The sequence below is a fragment of the Hyperoodon ampullatus genome, assembly GCF_949752795.1.
Source record: "Hyperoodon ampullatus genome assembly, chromosome: 4".
Lineage (NCBI taxonomy): Eukaryota > Metazoa > Chordata > Mammalia > Artiodactyla > Ziphiidae > Hyperoodon > Hyperoodon ampullatus.
Genome location: NC_136917.1, coordinates 65038781 through 65054423, shown reverse-complemented (window position 1 = coordinate 65054423; position 15643 = coordinate 65038781). Strand labels below are relative to the sequence as shown.

Genomic DNA, 15643 nt, shown 5'->3' with positions numbered 1-15643 from the left:
GCTGAGCCTGCGCGTCCAGAGCGTGTGCTCCGCAACAGGAGAGGCCACAACAGTGAGAGGCCCGTGTACCAAAAAAAAAAAAAAAAAAAAAAAAAAAATGGTGCAGATCAATGTATACAGTGTCCTACTTTTGGAGTAAAAATAAAATTGTATTTGTTTGTATTTACATAAACAACACTGAAAGGATACTGAAAGTGGTTATCTTAGGGTTGGGAGAAATGAGGTAGGAACAAGACTTTTCAATGCATAAATGTTTAAAATACTTTTAGTTTTGAACTATGTTATATTATCTGGTCAAAAAATAAGTAAAATATTTAAAGTACCTTTTGTTCAAAAAAGAGCTTAATTTAGTACACATTCTATTGCTTTGGAAAATTCTCCAATTTCAATTATCCATACCTCTAACCTCTGTGTCTGATCCTTGCCCAAAAGGTCACGAACTTCTTCATTATATATTTCCAAATAAGACACTCGAACCAAAAATCTGTAAATAAAACATCATTAAAAAAAAAACAGTGAAATATCAGAAGTTTTTAAAATGTGTTTATAAAATTTATACATCTTTCTTATGCTTGTACTTCTAAATATTAGAAAATATTAAGAATTCTCTTTTACCTTGTATCACCCTCTGCTTTTGCAATATGACCAAATATGTGAGCAAATGAATTTGGAATGATTCCTCTAAGTTCAGGAACAGCTCGAACACCTTCCATGGTAAAAGTTTTACCTGTTCCAGTTTGTCCATATGCAAAAATAGTCCCTGAAAATGATGAAGAGAATCAATCACTTCGCAGAGTCATGCTACAGACCAATAGCTCTTAAAATTAATTCCTTTGACACTGTGATGCAATTTCTAGCCTGGATTTAAAGTTTATTCTAGTACAAATTTCACCTTTATTATCAGCAATTACAAGATGTACTGTATGCCACATGAGCATAGCACTGTTAAAGAATTAGAGTCAATGAAATAAATATAAAATCTGACACTTTAGCTAATCATAAGAAATTTCTTTAAATGTGTATATTAATTACTTAATGTGGACGTTAAATTGGAGAAGGTAGTATAATTACAGCAAGAGAACACAGGTTCTAGAATAGAAAGACCTCAACGTGAATCCACACATCTGCCATTTTTCAGAGACTTGACCTTAGAAAGTATATACCCAGAGATTATCTCCTCAATGGCAAAATGGGGATAAGAATGAATACTCTACATTGATAGTAAGAACCAAATGAAACAATTTATTTCAAGTGACCAACATGACACCTGGCAAATGGTAGTTTTTTCTTCTTATTCCTAAAATAAGTACATTATTTCGAAATAAAATGTTTTAAGTAACAGTTGTAAGGAATAGGGGGAATTAACAAAAAAAGGTGACAATACAATTATTACAAGTAATTACAGATACAACTTAAAATTTTCTAAATACCCAAATTCATTCATTCAACAAATACTTACTACACACCTGTGTCTGGCATTGTGCTAGGCACCGGGGACACAATGACAAACAAGGCAAACACAATCTTTAATCTTATGATATGTCATCTTGGGGAGGACATACTAGCCAAATAATTATAAGCAGGATGAGTGTTGGGAAATGAGAAACACAGAGCTCTAGATGAGAGTAAGGGACATAATCTGGGCAGGAGAACTGATGCAGGAGGAAAGGGGAAGAGGTCAGGGAAGGCCTTCCAGAAGAGGTAAGGTTTAAGATACGATCTGATATATGAGCAAGAGTTAGATAGGAACAGAGTGGACAGCAAGAGGCAAAAAATAGAATGGAGATTTTGAAGAAATGTAATGAGACCAGAATGGAAGAAACAGAGATGGAAAAGGACAGTGGATGCAGATACAGCTAAAGAAATTGACAGGGGCCTAATCACACAGGACGATGAAGAACATCTTAAGGCTTTTAGAGCTTATGCTAAAAACAAAGTGAAGCCATAGAATGATTTTTCAATTAGAGGAGTGACATCATAGTCACTTTGGCTATACTGTATACGAAGAATTGGAAGAAAGCAAGAGGAGACGTGAAGAAATAAGTTAGAGGGCTGAAGTAGTTAGCCAGATGAGAGATGGTGATGACAATAAATAGAAGGGGATGAGAAAGGTAGAAGGATTTCAGAGATATTTAACAGTAGGATGTCAGAGATATTTAACAGTTAGAATCAAGAGGACCTGGAAAACAACTAGTCGTAAGGGGACCAGGGAAAAGGAAGAATTGAGGGTGACTTTCAATTTCTGGCTTGACCAAAGGGATGTATGGCTATGCCATGTACTGAGATGGTGAACAACACTAGAAGAAATAACAGTTTGAAAGGGAAGATCATGAATTTAGTTTGGGGGTACTGAGCTTTAAGTCTACGATACACCCACATGGATGTGTCAAGCAAGCAGGAGGATGGATGAGATTCATTTGCCACTGAAGCCATGGAGGTGGATGAGATTTCCTCAGGAGACAGTATAGTATGAGAAGATAGCCTAGAAAGTGACAGCATAAATGAAAAAGGTTTCTCAACTACCACCACTCTATTCAGTTAACAACAACTTGTCATCATTTTTGGACTTTCTATGAAAATAAATTAATCACAACAGAAACCATTCTTTTTTTTTTTTTTTTGCGGTACGCGGGCCTCTCACTGTTGTGGCCTCTCCTGTTGCGGAGCATAGGCTCCGGACACGCAGGCTCAGTGGCCATGGCTCACGGGCCTAGCCGCTCCGCGGCATGTGGGATCTTCCCGGACCGGGGCACGAACCCGTGTCCCCTGCATCGGCAGGCGGACTCTCAACCACTGCGCCACCAGGGAAGCCCAGAAACCATTTTTATACATGGGAATAATTTAAAAGTCTTAATTTTTTTCTAACTCACTAAATATTTCAAACTCTTGCATTAAGAATATAACTTACTGCATTCCAAGGAGCTGAAAATATCATGAACTCATATACTGCATTTTAGAAAAGACACCACAGCTACCATTTACTGATCATTTGCTATGTGCTATGTCATGTACTTTACATGCATTCCTATTTAATTTTCACCCCAATCCTAAGAGCTAGGCAATGTTTATATTCCCACAGTTTAGTTGAGGAAACAAAGGCTTAGAGAGGTTGAGTTACTTGCTCAATGACATAGTAAGTGGTAGAAACAAGATCTGAACACACTCCAGTTGGCTCCATAGCCCATGTTTTTTACCAGTATGTAATGACCCAAAAAAATTTTGAGCTCAAAATTAATACCTAATGCAATTTCTATGAATGCATTAAATATATGAAGATTACTAATTTTAAAAGGATATTATGGGGCTTCCCTGGTGGCAGAGTGGTTGGGAGTCCGCCTGCCGATGCAGGGGACGCGGGTTCATGCCCCGGTCTGGGAGGATCCCACATGCTGTGGAGCGGCTGGGCCCGTGAGCCATGGCCACTGAGCCTGTGCGTCCGGAGCCTGTGCTCCGCAGCGGGAGAGGCCACAACAGTGAGAGGCCCGCGTAACGCCAAAAAAAAAAAAAAAAAAAAGGATATTAGGTAACTAGAGAAAGAAGAACAAACAAAACCCAAAGTTAGTAGAAGGAAAAAATCATAAAGATCAAAGCAGAAATAAATGAAACAGAGAGGAACAAAACAATAGAAAAGATCAATCAAACTAAAAGCTGGTTCCGGGCTTCTCTGGTGGTGCAGTGGTTGAGAGTCTGCCTGCCGATGCAGGGGACATGGGTTCGTGCTCCAGTCCGGGAAGATCCCACATGCCGCAGAGCAGCTGGGCCCGTGAGCCATGGCCGCTGAGCCTGCATGTCCGGAGCCAGTGCTCCGCAACGGGAGAGGCCACAACAGGGAGAGGCCCGCGTACCGCAAAAAAAAAAAAAAAAAAAGCTGGTTCCTCTGAAAATATAAACAAAATTGATAAACCTGTAGCCAGACTCAACAAGAAAAAAGGGGAGAGGGCTCAAATCAATAAAATTAGAAATGAAAAAAGAGAAGTTACAACAGACACCACAGAATTACAGGGCATCCTAAGAGACTACTATAAGCAACTATATGTCAATAAATGGTCAATCTAGAAGAAATGGATAAACATATAACCTTCCAAGACTGAACCAGGAAGAAACAGAAAATATGAACAGACCAATCACAAGTACTGAAATCAAAGCTGATTTTAAAACTGCCAACAAACAAAAGTCCAGGACCAGATGGCTTCACAGGTGAATTCTACCAAACATTTAGAGAAAAGTTAACATCTATTCTTCTGAAACTCTTTCCAAAAATCGCAGAGGAAGGAACACTCCCAAACTCATTCTATGAAGCCACCATCACCCTGACACCAAAACCAAACAAAGATACCACACAAAAAAAATAGGCCAATATCACTGATGAATGTAGATGCAAAAATCCTCCACAAAATACTAGCAAACTGAATCCAACAATACATTAAAAGGATCATACACCACGATCAAGTGGGATTTATCCCTGGGATGCAAGTATTCTTCAACATCCACAAATCAATCAGTGTGATACACACATTAACAAACTGAAGAATAAAAACCATACGATCAGCTGCCGATTCTGGAGCTGAGGTTGCCACTGCAGCCGCCGATTCTACCGCCACCACCACTGCAGCCGACGCTGGAGGAGTGGGCTTGGGAAGGAAGCGGTCACCATGCCCGGAGCTCCGCTAGTAAGTGTCTTTGTCCCCTGCAGTCCTCCCACAGGAATGACCATGGATAAAAGTGAGCTGGTACAGAAAGGCAAACTCGCCGAGCAGGCGGAGCGCTACGATGACATGGTTGCGGCCATGAAGGCAGTCATGGAGCAGGGGCACGAGCTCTCCAATGAAGAGATAAAACTGCTGTCTGTTGTCTACAAGAACATGGTTGGTGCCCGCCGTTCTTCCTGGTGTGTCATCTCCAGCATCAAACAGAAAACAGGAATGAGAAGAAGCAGCAGGTGGGCAAAGAATACCGTGAGAAGATCAAGGCATAGCTGCAGGACATCTGCAACAATGTTCTGGAGCTGTTGGACAAATACCTTATTCCCAATGCTACACAACCAGAAAGTAAGGTGTTCTACTTGAAAGTGAAAGGCGATTATTTTAGATATCTTTCTGAGGTGGCATCTAGAGACAATAAACAAACCACTGTGTCGAACTCCCAGCAGGCTTACCAGGAAGCATTTGAAATTAGTAAGAAAGAAATGCAGCCTACACACCCAGTTCAACTGGGCCTGGCACTTAATTTCTCCATCATTTACTATGAGATTCTAAACTCTCCTGAAAAGGCTTGCAGCCTGGCAAAAATGGCATTTGATGAAGTGATTGCTGAACTGGACACACTGAATGAAGAGTCTTACAAAGACAGCATCCTGATCATGCAGTTGCTTAGTGACAATCTCACTCTGTGGACGTCGGAAAACCAGGGAGATGAAGGAGATGCTGGGGAGGGAGAGAACTAATGTCTGTCATGCCCTGGGATCTCTTCAGTGTCACTCTGTACCCTCCACATATATCCATTTGTGGAATTAAAAAAAAAAGAATCGTATGTCAACTTTCAGTTTTTCACAGCCTCAGTCTAGCAAAAATGGTCCATGGGATAAGCAGCTGGTATTTGTATCTAAAACTCAGATTGGTCACATAAATGCCACAGCATTCTGAAGTTTTGATTTTGATTAACATTGACAGGAATACTGTGTGTTTAATTTTTTTAAAAAACAACACTGTGATTATGGGGTTTTGTAATTTAGCAGAACTCTTACTGGTAGAAAACAAAATAGACCTGAATTACGTGTAACTTTTTGGAAAGTTTAATTCAAAATAGTCACTGAAATACAGTTCCATTGTAAAGTACAGAAAGTTATAAAGATTATATTGTGACACTGGGACTTGGAGTGAGAAACCTCTAGTTTGGCACTCGAGTTTCATGGTAATTCACAGTGATTCTGCCTGTTCTGTTCAGGGCTTGTAGACACTTGACCCGTTGGGGCTGTTGCCACTCAAAAGTTCATGACTGCGGATGGCCACAGTGTCTTCCTCTGAGGAAAGTCGAAGCCAGAAATTAACATTCTTGGTGGCAGATAACTGGGTTATGACACCATGCAAAGGTCCAGTGCTCATAGACCACATGTGACTCCAACCCCTTTCCTACATCAGCATGTTACTGATTGGCAGCTTGCGCTTCCGTAGTGGAATCTGTTTTCCCTGTAACCATGAGCTCAAGAAGGAAAAAAAAAGGCATGTATCTTACTAATGGCCTTATCTGTTTCCTGGGTAACACCTCTAAGAATAATGTTCTGCAGAGATTGCCTTTCACTTGAGTAAGTACTCAGCCTTTGGGTTCTTCCTAGCTCGGGGCTTTAAAATTTTGAAATCTAAACATTCTTTCCCACTGTCCTTTTTGACTATTGATTTTGATTTTCTCTTCTCTCTCTAAATTTGTCCTTCTTCTTCCTTACATTTTCTTCTTTGTGCATTCTCTTTGCCTTTTGTTCATGGTTTAGTACTAGATGAGCAGGGACAGGGGGCCTGGAGGGGGTGAGGGATGTTGGTGAGCACTTCGGTGAGCCAGCCTTGCTATAGAGAGTTGAAAAGAGCTTCCTGCATCTCAGCTCTGTCTTCTTCCAGTTCTCAGAATGGTGGTTCCTCTTCAGTCACACCAAGATCTGACTCAAAAATGTATTTTTAAATATCCATGGTTTCTCCTTATACTGCAGCCAGACCTGATAATGCTTGTTAGCACCTGTCACCAGCTCTCCCAAGTGTACCCATCCCATCAAGTTCACAAACACGTTTCAACAAGACCCTAAATGCAGGGAAGTTGCATGAACACTGTGATGGAGAGAGTTGGGAATAGCCAGGCCTAGCAGTCTCACAATATCCCCCTCCCTCCCCTGAACATTCCCCATAGCCGTAGTGTCCATCTGTTTGTCCATCTGCTGAAATGAGAAACATCCATGCACTGATTTCAAACAAACCAAAAGGGAAAAAAAGAAAAAGAAAAAAATCCCTCTTCTTTCTAGCTGAACAAAAATGTGCAGTTAATACTTGGCACTTGAAAACACAGTAGTGAATGTAGAACGAGCCTGTCTGTATATCTGATAGCTCTCTCTCGCTTTTTCCTCACCAGTATTCTGCCTCACATTTGCTTCTGTGATGGTTATATTGCCTAGCAAGCACACCTGTGGTTATGAAAATAGTAATAGCAAAAAAGAAAAAACCCTGGTTATTGATGTACTTGATCTGTGTATGTCTTTTAAACAGTTCTAGTTTCCACCTTACACGGAATAATCAGGAAAAGTGTAAAAACTCAAAAGTGAAATTAAAAATTTTATCAGTTAAAAAAAAACATATGATCATCTCAACAGATGCAGAGAAAGCTTTTGACAAAATTCAAAACCCATTTATGATAAAAACTCTCCAGAAGTCAGCACAGAGAGAACTTACCTCAACATAATAAAGGCCATGTATAACAAACCCACAGCTAACATCATTCTTGACAGTGAAAAGCTAAAAGAATTTCCTCTAAAATCAGGAATAAGACAAGGATGTCCACTCTGACCACTTTTTTCAACATAGTTTTGGAAGTCTTAGCCATGGCAATCAGAGAAGAAAAAGAAATAAAAGGAATCCAAATTGGAAAAGAAGAAGTTAAACTGTCACTGTTTGCAGATGACATGATACTACCCATACAAAATCCTAAAGATGCTACCAGAAAACTACTAGAGCTCATCAATGAATTCGGTAAAGTTGCAGGATGCAAAATTAATTTGCAGAAATCTTGCATTTCTATACACTAACAATGAAAGATCAGAAAGAGAAATTAAGGAAACAATCCCATTTACCATCACATCAAAAAGAATAAAATACCTAGGAATAAACCTACCTAAGGAGCCAACAGACCTGTACTCAGAAAACTATAGATACTGATGAAAGAAATCAAAGATGACACAAACAGATGGAGAGATATACCATGTTCTTGGATTGGAAGAATCAATATTGTCAAAATGACTATACTACCTAAAGCAATCTACAGATTCATTGCAATCCCTATCAAATTACCAATGGCATTTTTCACAGAACTAGAACAAAATATTTTTTAATTTGTATAGGAACACAAAAGACCCCGAACAGACAGAGCAATCCTGAGAAAAATAAACGAGCTGGAGGAATCAGGCTCCTTGACTTCAGACTATACTGCAAAGCTACAGTCATCAAAACAGTATGGTACTGGCACAGAAACAGAAAAACAGATCAATGGAACAGGATAGAAAGGCCAGAGATAAACCCATGCACCTATGGTCAATTAATCTAAGACAAAGGAGGCAAGACTATACAATGGAGAAAAGACAGTCTCTTCAAAAAGTGGTGCTGGGAAAACTGGACAGCTACATGTAAAAGAATGAAATTAGAACACTCTTCAACACCATACACAAAAATAAACTCAAAATGGATTAAAGACCTAAATGTAAAGCTGAGTACTATAAAACTCTTAGAGGAAAACACAGGCAGAACACTCTGACATAAATTGCAGCAAGATTTTTTTGGATCCACCTCCCAATGAAAATAAAAACAAAAATAAACAAATGGGACCTAATGAAACTTAAAAACTTTTGCACAGCAAAGGAAACCATAAACAAAATAAAAAGACAACTTACAGAATGGGAGAAAATATCTGCAAATGAAGTGACCAACAAGGGATTACACTCGAAAATATACAAACAGCTCATGCAGTTCTGTATCAAAAAAACAAACAACCCAACCAAAAAATGGGCAGAAGACCTAAATAGACAGTTCTCCAAAGAAGACATACAGATGGCCAAAAAGTACATGAAAAGGTGCTCAATATTGCTAATTATTAGAGAATTGCATATCAAAACTACAATGAAGTATCACCCCACACCAGTCAGAATGGCTATCATCAGGAAGTCTACAAACAGTAGATGCTGGAGAGGGTATGCAGAAAAGGGAACCCTCCTACACTGTTGGTGGGAATGTAAACTGGTACAGGCACTATGGAAAACAGTATGGAGATTCCTTAAAAAAACTAAACATAGGAACTTCCCTGGCAGTCCAGTGGCTAGGACTTCTTCACCTTCCAATGCAGGGGGTGCGGGTTCAATCCCTGGTCAGGGAGCTGGGATCCCACATGCGTTGTGGCCAAAAAACCAAAACATAAAACAGAAGCAATATTGTAACAAATTCAATAAAGATGTTAAAAAGGGTCCACATCAAAAAACAAAAAAAAACCTAAAAATAGAACTACCATACAATCCAGTGATCCCATTCCTGGGCATATATCTAGAGAAAACCATCGTTTGAAAAGATATATGCACCCCAATGTTAACTGCAACACTATTTACAATAGTCAAGACATGGAAGCAATCTAAATGTCCATCAACAGAGGAATGGATAAAAAAGATGGGTTACATATATACAATAGAATATTACTCAGCCATAAAAAAAGAATGAAACAATGCCATTTGCAGCAACATAGATGGACCTAGAGATTATCATACTAAGTGAAGTCAGAGGAAGACAAGTATCATATGATAGCACTTCTATGTGGAATCTAAAAAAAAATTATACAAATGAACTTATTTACAAAATAGGAACAGACTCACAGACTTCAGAAACAAACTTATGGTTACCAAAGGGGAAACATGGTGAGGAGGGATAAATTAGGAGTTTGGGATTAACATATACATATACTATATATATAAAATAGATAATCAACAAGGACATACTGTATAGCACAGGGAGCTCTACACAATATTCTGTAATAATCTATATGGGAAAAGAATATGAAACAGAATGGATATATGTCTATGTATAACTGAATCACTTTGCTGTACACCTGAAACTAACATAACATTGTAAATCAACTATACTCCAATATAAAATAAAAATGAAATTAAAAAAATTTTTAAATAAAAAGATTACTAATTTACAATATTAGAGCTGAGAAAGGAGGACCAGGAATCCCCTAAAATTAAAGAATCTCATTTATTTTCAGAGATGAGAGTCCAAATTTCTAGTTTTTAAATGCCAAACTTAACAAATCTAATGCTATCATTTTGTTCAATATGAACTTCTTTTAAAATGTTAGTTTTTAAAAACTAAAAATGACCTGAGATTTTACCCAGTCTCCTCATTTCCAAACTATATATTTAAAATGGCAGAAGGTCCACCAAAAAACCTACATGTGGATATTTATAGCAGCTTTATTCATAACTACCAAAACTTGGAAGCAACCAAGATGTCCTTCAGTAGGCAGGTTAACAGATAAACAGTTCATAAGGACAATGGAATATTATTCACTGATAAAAAGAGATGAGTTAACAAACCATGAAAAGGCATGGAGGAAACCTAAGTGCATGTTACTAAGTGAAAGTTATCAATCTGAAAAGGCAACACCCTATATAGAGTGAAACAATTTTGTATGATACTACAATGGTGGATAGATATCATTATATATTTGTCCAAACCCACAGAATGTACAAAACCTAGAGTGAACCCTAATGTAAACTATGGGCTCTGGATGATAATGATGTGTCAATACAGGGTCATCAATTTTAACAAATGTAACCATTATGGTGCAGGATGTTACAGTGGAGGAGGTTGTGCATTCTGGGGACTAGGGATCTATGGGAACTCTCTGTACTTTGCTCAATTTTACTGTGAACATAAAATTGCGCTAAAAATAGTTTATTAATTAAATAAAACTTTTTTAAATGGTAGAAGGATTACGTACTTGTTATTTAGAGTCCAAACAGTTACAGCTAAACTACATTTGAATAATGCACAGTAAACTGCATTATATATTATAGAATTCTATGGGACTTCCCTGGTGGTCCAGTGGTTAAGATTCCATGCTCCCAATGCAGGGGGCACGGGGGTTTGATCCCTGGCCAGGGAACTAATATCCCATGTGCAGCACAGCACAGCCAAATAAATAAATAAACAAACAAACAAATATGGAATAAAACAAACAATCCAGAAATAAGCCCACACATTTGTGGTCAGTTGAATTTTGACAAAAGCACCTAGTTAATTCAATAGGGAAAGAACAGTCTTCTCAATAAATGGTGTTGTAACAACTGGATATCCATAGGCAACAAGGGAAAAAAAGGGGGTGGGGGGGGAAAGAAAGAAAAAAACTCAGACCCTCACCTCACACCATATATAAAAATTAACTCAAAATGGACCAGAGACTTAAATGTAAGACCTAAAATGTTTACAACTTCTAGATAAAAACATAAGAGAAAATCTTTGTGGTCTTGGATTTGGAAAAAATTTCTGAGCTATGTCACCAAAAGCATGTGATAAAAGAAAACTTGATAGCTGAACTGAATCAAAATACAAAACTTTTCCCTTCAAAAAAACACCACTAAGAAAATGAAAAGACAAGCCACAGACTGGGAAAAATATTTTCAAATCACGTATCTGATCACAGATATGAATCCAGAATATATAAAGAGCATGACTCAATAATAAGAACACAGGCAACCAATTTTTAAAATGGGTAAGATATTTTAAGAGATATTTTACCAAGAAGACATACAAATGTCCAATAAGTACACAAACAGATGTTCAATGTTGTTAATTATTAGGGAAATACAAGTTAAAACAATGAGATACCACTACAGATCCTCTAGAATAGCTATAATTAAAAAGAACTAGAGTCTAAATGTTGGTGAAGATGTGAAGAAACTGGAACTCTCATACCATTCTGCTGGGAAAAAAAGTAGTAAAATCACCACTGTGGAAAACGGTTTTGCAGTTTCTTCAAAAGATAAACATACATTAACCATAAGACCCAGCAATTTCACTCCTAGGTATCTATCCAAGAGAAACTTTGAAACGTACCTGCACAATGACTTATAAAAGAATGTTCCTGGGACTTCCCTGGTGGTCCAGTGGTTAAGAATTGGTCTTGCAATGCAGGGGATGCTGGTTCGATCCCTGGTCGAGGAACTAAGATCCCTCATGCTGTGGGGCAACTAAGCCCAATGCGCCACAACTACTGAGCCCATGTGCCACAATCAGAGAGCCCGCGTACCACAACTACGGAGCCCACGCGCTCTGGAGCCCACACGCCACAACTAGAAGCCCATGCACCACAAAGGGCCCGTGTGCTGCAACTAAGACCCGACAGAGCCAAAAAATAAATAAATATTTTAAAGAAAAGTATGTTCCTAACAGCATTATTCTTAATAGCCAAAAAACTGCAATCATTCAAATTCCCATCAAAGATCATAAAAAGTGGTATATTCATACCATGGAATACAACTCAACAGTAAAAAGGAACTACTGATACATGCAACAACATGGATGGCCCTCAAAAATATTACGCTAAGTCAAAGAAAACAGATAAAGACAAAATAGTGTCTGATTTGATTTATACGAAATTTTGAGGAAAGGCAAAACTGTAGACAGAAAGCAGGTCCATGGTTGCCTGGGGGTGGGACTGCAAATGGACATAAAAGAACTTATGGGGGTGATAAAACTGATGGTTTCACAACTGTATGTATTTACTAAAACTTAAACTGTACAATTTGACTGCACCATTACAAGGGGTGAATTCACTGGGTATTATTAATAGCTTGATAAAAGTTGTTTAAAAGTAAACTACGGCAGGGAGGAGTCAAGATGGCAGTGTGGGAAGACACAGAGTTAGCATCTCCCCACAACTAATGCACCTGCTGGCCGCTGGTGGAGGACCCTGACACCCAAGGAGACAGGAAGAACCCCAAAGTGAACCGGTAGGACGTACAGGGACCAAAGGGGGAGGAGAAGTGGAGGCCAGACCGCATCAGCACCCCTGAGGCCATGGAGATCAGGAGAGGCAAGTGGGAGGCGCCCTCCGGGAGGAGCAAAAAAGGAGAACGCGACTGCCCCGCCCACTTGGGCATGGGGAGCCTGCTGAGTGCCCAGGCCAGTCCCCTCCAATCCAAAGCCCCCTCCAGGCTGCATGGGTCATGGTGGCATAGGAGGGAGGCTGGGGAGATCAGGAGAGGCAGGCGGGAGGGGCCCTCCCAGAACCCAGACTGAGAAGCAGGAGAGAAGCAGAGGGTGTTTGCCCCGCCGACTCGAGCCCAGGAAGCCTGCTAGGCTCCCAGGTGAGGTCCCCTGCCCTCTAAGACCACGATGGGGGGCACGCCTGGCCCCCTTCTGTTCCTTGAGCCTAAGCCCCACCCCCACACAGCCCCCAGAGCCTTTTCCAGCCCCATAGGTCCTGAGCACTGGCCCTGCCCACCACCCAAACCTCACCCTTGATAGGCCCCACTCTCCACAGCCAAGTCCTTCCCCCTCCCCCCCTTTTTTTTCTTTCCTTCCTCCTTTTTCACTATTGTGGTACTGAGTTACCTTCTGGTTGTTGGTTCATCTATATTTTTATTTTTATATTCTTTCTAACATATCTTTTAGTTTCCTAGTCTAATTTTATTTTTTACTTTGTTATTTTTCTCTTTAAAAAAATTTTTTTTTGCCACCCACATGGTTTTCAGGATCTTGATTTGCAAGCCTGGGGTCAGGGGGAAGCTCCTGCAGTGGGAGCTCCAAGTCCAAACCACTGGACTAACAGAGAACCTTAGACCCCAGGGAATATTCATCAGAGTGAGGTCTCACAGAGTTCCTCATCTCAGCACCAAGACCCAGCTCTACCCAATAGCCTACAGACTACAGTTTGGGAAGCCTCAGGCCAAACAACCTGTAAAACAGGAACATAATCCCACTCTTAAAAAAAAAAAAAAAATTAGATGGCAAAAAATATGTCACAGATGAAGGAGCAAGGTAAAAACCTACAAGACCAAATAAATGAAGAGGAAATAGGCAATATACCTGAAAAAGAATTCAGAGTAATGATAGTAAAGATAATCCAGAATCTCAGAAACAGAATGGAGGCACAGACTGAGAAAACACAAGAAATGTTTAACAAAGATCTAGAAGAATTAAAGACCAAACAAACAGAGAAGAACAACACAATAACTGAAATGAAAATACACTAGAAGGAATCAATAACAGAATAACGGAGGCAGAAGAACAAAAAAGTGAGGTGGAAGACAAGATGGTGGAAATAACTGCCAAGGATCAGAATAAAGAAGAAAGAATGAAAAGAATTGAAGGCAATCTCAGAGACCTCTGGGACAACACTAAACACACCAACATTTGAATTACAGGGGTCCCAGAAGAAGAAGAGAAAAAGAAACGGTCTGAGAAAATATTTGAAGAGATTATATAGTGGAAAACTTCCCTAACATGGGAAAGGAAATAGTCACCCAAGTCGAGGAAGCACAGAAAGTCCCATAGAGGATAAACCCTAGGAGAAACACACCAAGACACATTAATCAAACTAATAAAAATTAAATTCAAAGAAAAAATATTAAAAGTAGGGAGGGAAAAACAAAAAATAACATAAAAAGGAATCCCCATAAGGTCATCAGCTGATTTTTCAGCAGAAACTCTGCAGGCAAGAAGGGAGTCGCAGGATATACTTAAAGAGATGAAAGAGAAAAACCTACAACCAAGATTACTCTACCCAGCAAGGATCTCATTCAGATTTGATGGAGAAGTCAAAAGCTTTTCAGACAAACAAAAGTTAAGAGAATTCAGCACCACCAAACCAACTTTACAACAAATGCTAAAAACAATTCTCTAAGTGGGAAACACAAGAGAAGAAAAAGACCAACAAAACAAACCCAAAACAATTAAGAAAATGGTAATAGGAACATACATATCAATAATAATCTTGAATGTAAATGGATTAAATGCCCCAACCAAAAGACACAGACTGGCTGAATGGATACAACAACAAGACCCATATATACGCTGTCTACAAGAGACCCACTTCAGACCTAGGGACACATACAGACTGAAAGTGAAGGGATGGAAAAAGATATTCCATGCAAATGGAAATCAAAAGAAAGCTAGAGTAGCAATACTCATATCAGATAAAATAGACTTTAAAATAAAGACTTACAAGAGATAAGGAGGGACGCTACATAATGATCAAAGGATCAATCCAAGAAGAAGATATAACAATTATAAATGTTTATGCATCCAACATAGGAGCACCTCAATACATAAGGCAAATGCTAACAACCATGAAAGGAGAAATCGACAGTAACACAATAACAGTAGGGGACTTTAACACCTCACTTACACCAATGGACAGATCATCCAAACAGAAAATAAATAAGGAAACACAAGCTTTAAATGACACAATAGACCAGATAGATTTAAGTGATATTTATAGAACATTCTACCCAAAAGTGGCTGAATACACTTTCTTCTCTAGTGCACATGGAACATTCTCCAGGACAGATCACATCTTGGGTCACAAATCAAGCCTTGGAAAATTAAAGAAAATTGAAATCATATCAAGCATCTTTTCTGACCACAATGCTATGAGACTGGAAATCAATTACAAGAAAAAAACTGTTAAAAAAAAACACAAATATATGCAGGCTAAACAGTACACTACTAAATAACCAAGAGATCACTGAAGAAATCAAAGAAGAAATTAAAAAATACATAGGAACAAATGACAATGAAAACATGACAACCCAAAACCTATAGGATGCAGCAAAAGCAGTTCTAAGAAGGAAGTTTATAGCAATTCAATCTCACCTCAAGAAACAAGAAAAATCTCAAATAAACAA

At 38.9% G+C, this 15643-nt stretch overlaps 1 protein-coding gene and 1 pseudogene across 3 annotated transcripts in view; one reads left to right on the top strand and one right to left on the bottom strand.

The window, feature by feature from the left end:
- The window catches only part of KIF3A (kinesin family member 3A), a gene marked incomplete at its 5' end in the record, with an annotated part of 72009 nt that overhangs the window by 49568 nt on the left and 6798 nt on the right, over positions 1 to 15643 (bottom strand). For both annotated transcript variants that reach the window (XM_079703604.1, XM_079703605.1), the window contains 2 exons: positions 400 to 484; positions 616 to 760. In XM_079703604.1, coding sequence (XP_079559730.1) covers positions 400 to 484; positions 616 to 760 — 230 coding nt within the window. The remainder of the gene's footprint in view (positions 1 to 399; positions 485 to 615; positions 761 to 15643) is intronic.
- Positions 4713 to 5443, top strand: LOC307052325 (14-3-3 protein beta/alpha-like; annotated as a pseudogene). The gene has a single exon. The product of its transcript is annotated as a 14-3-3 protein beta/alpha-like (transcript).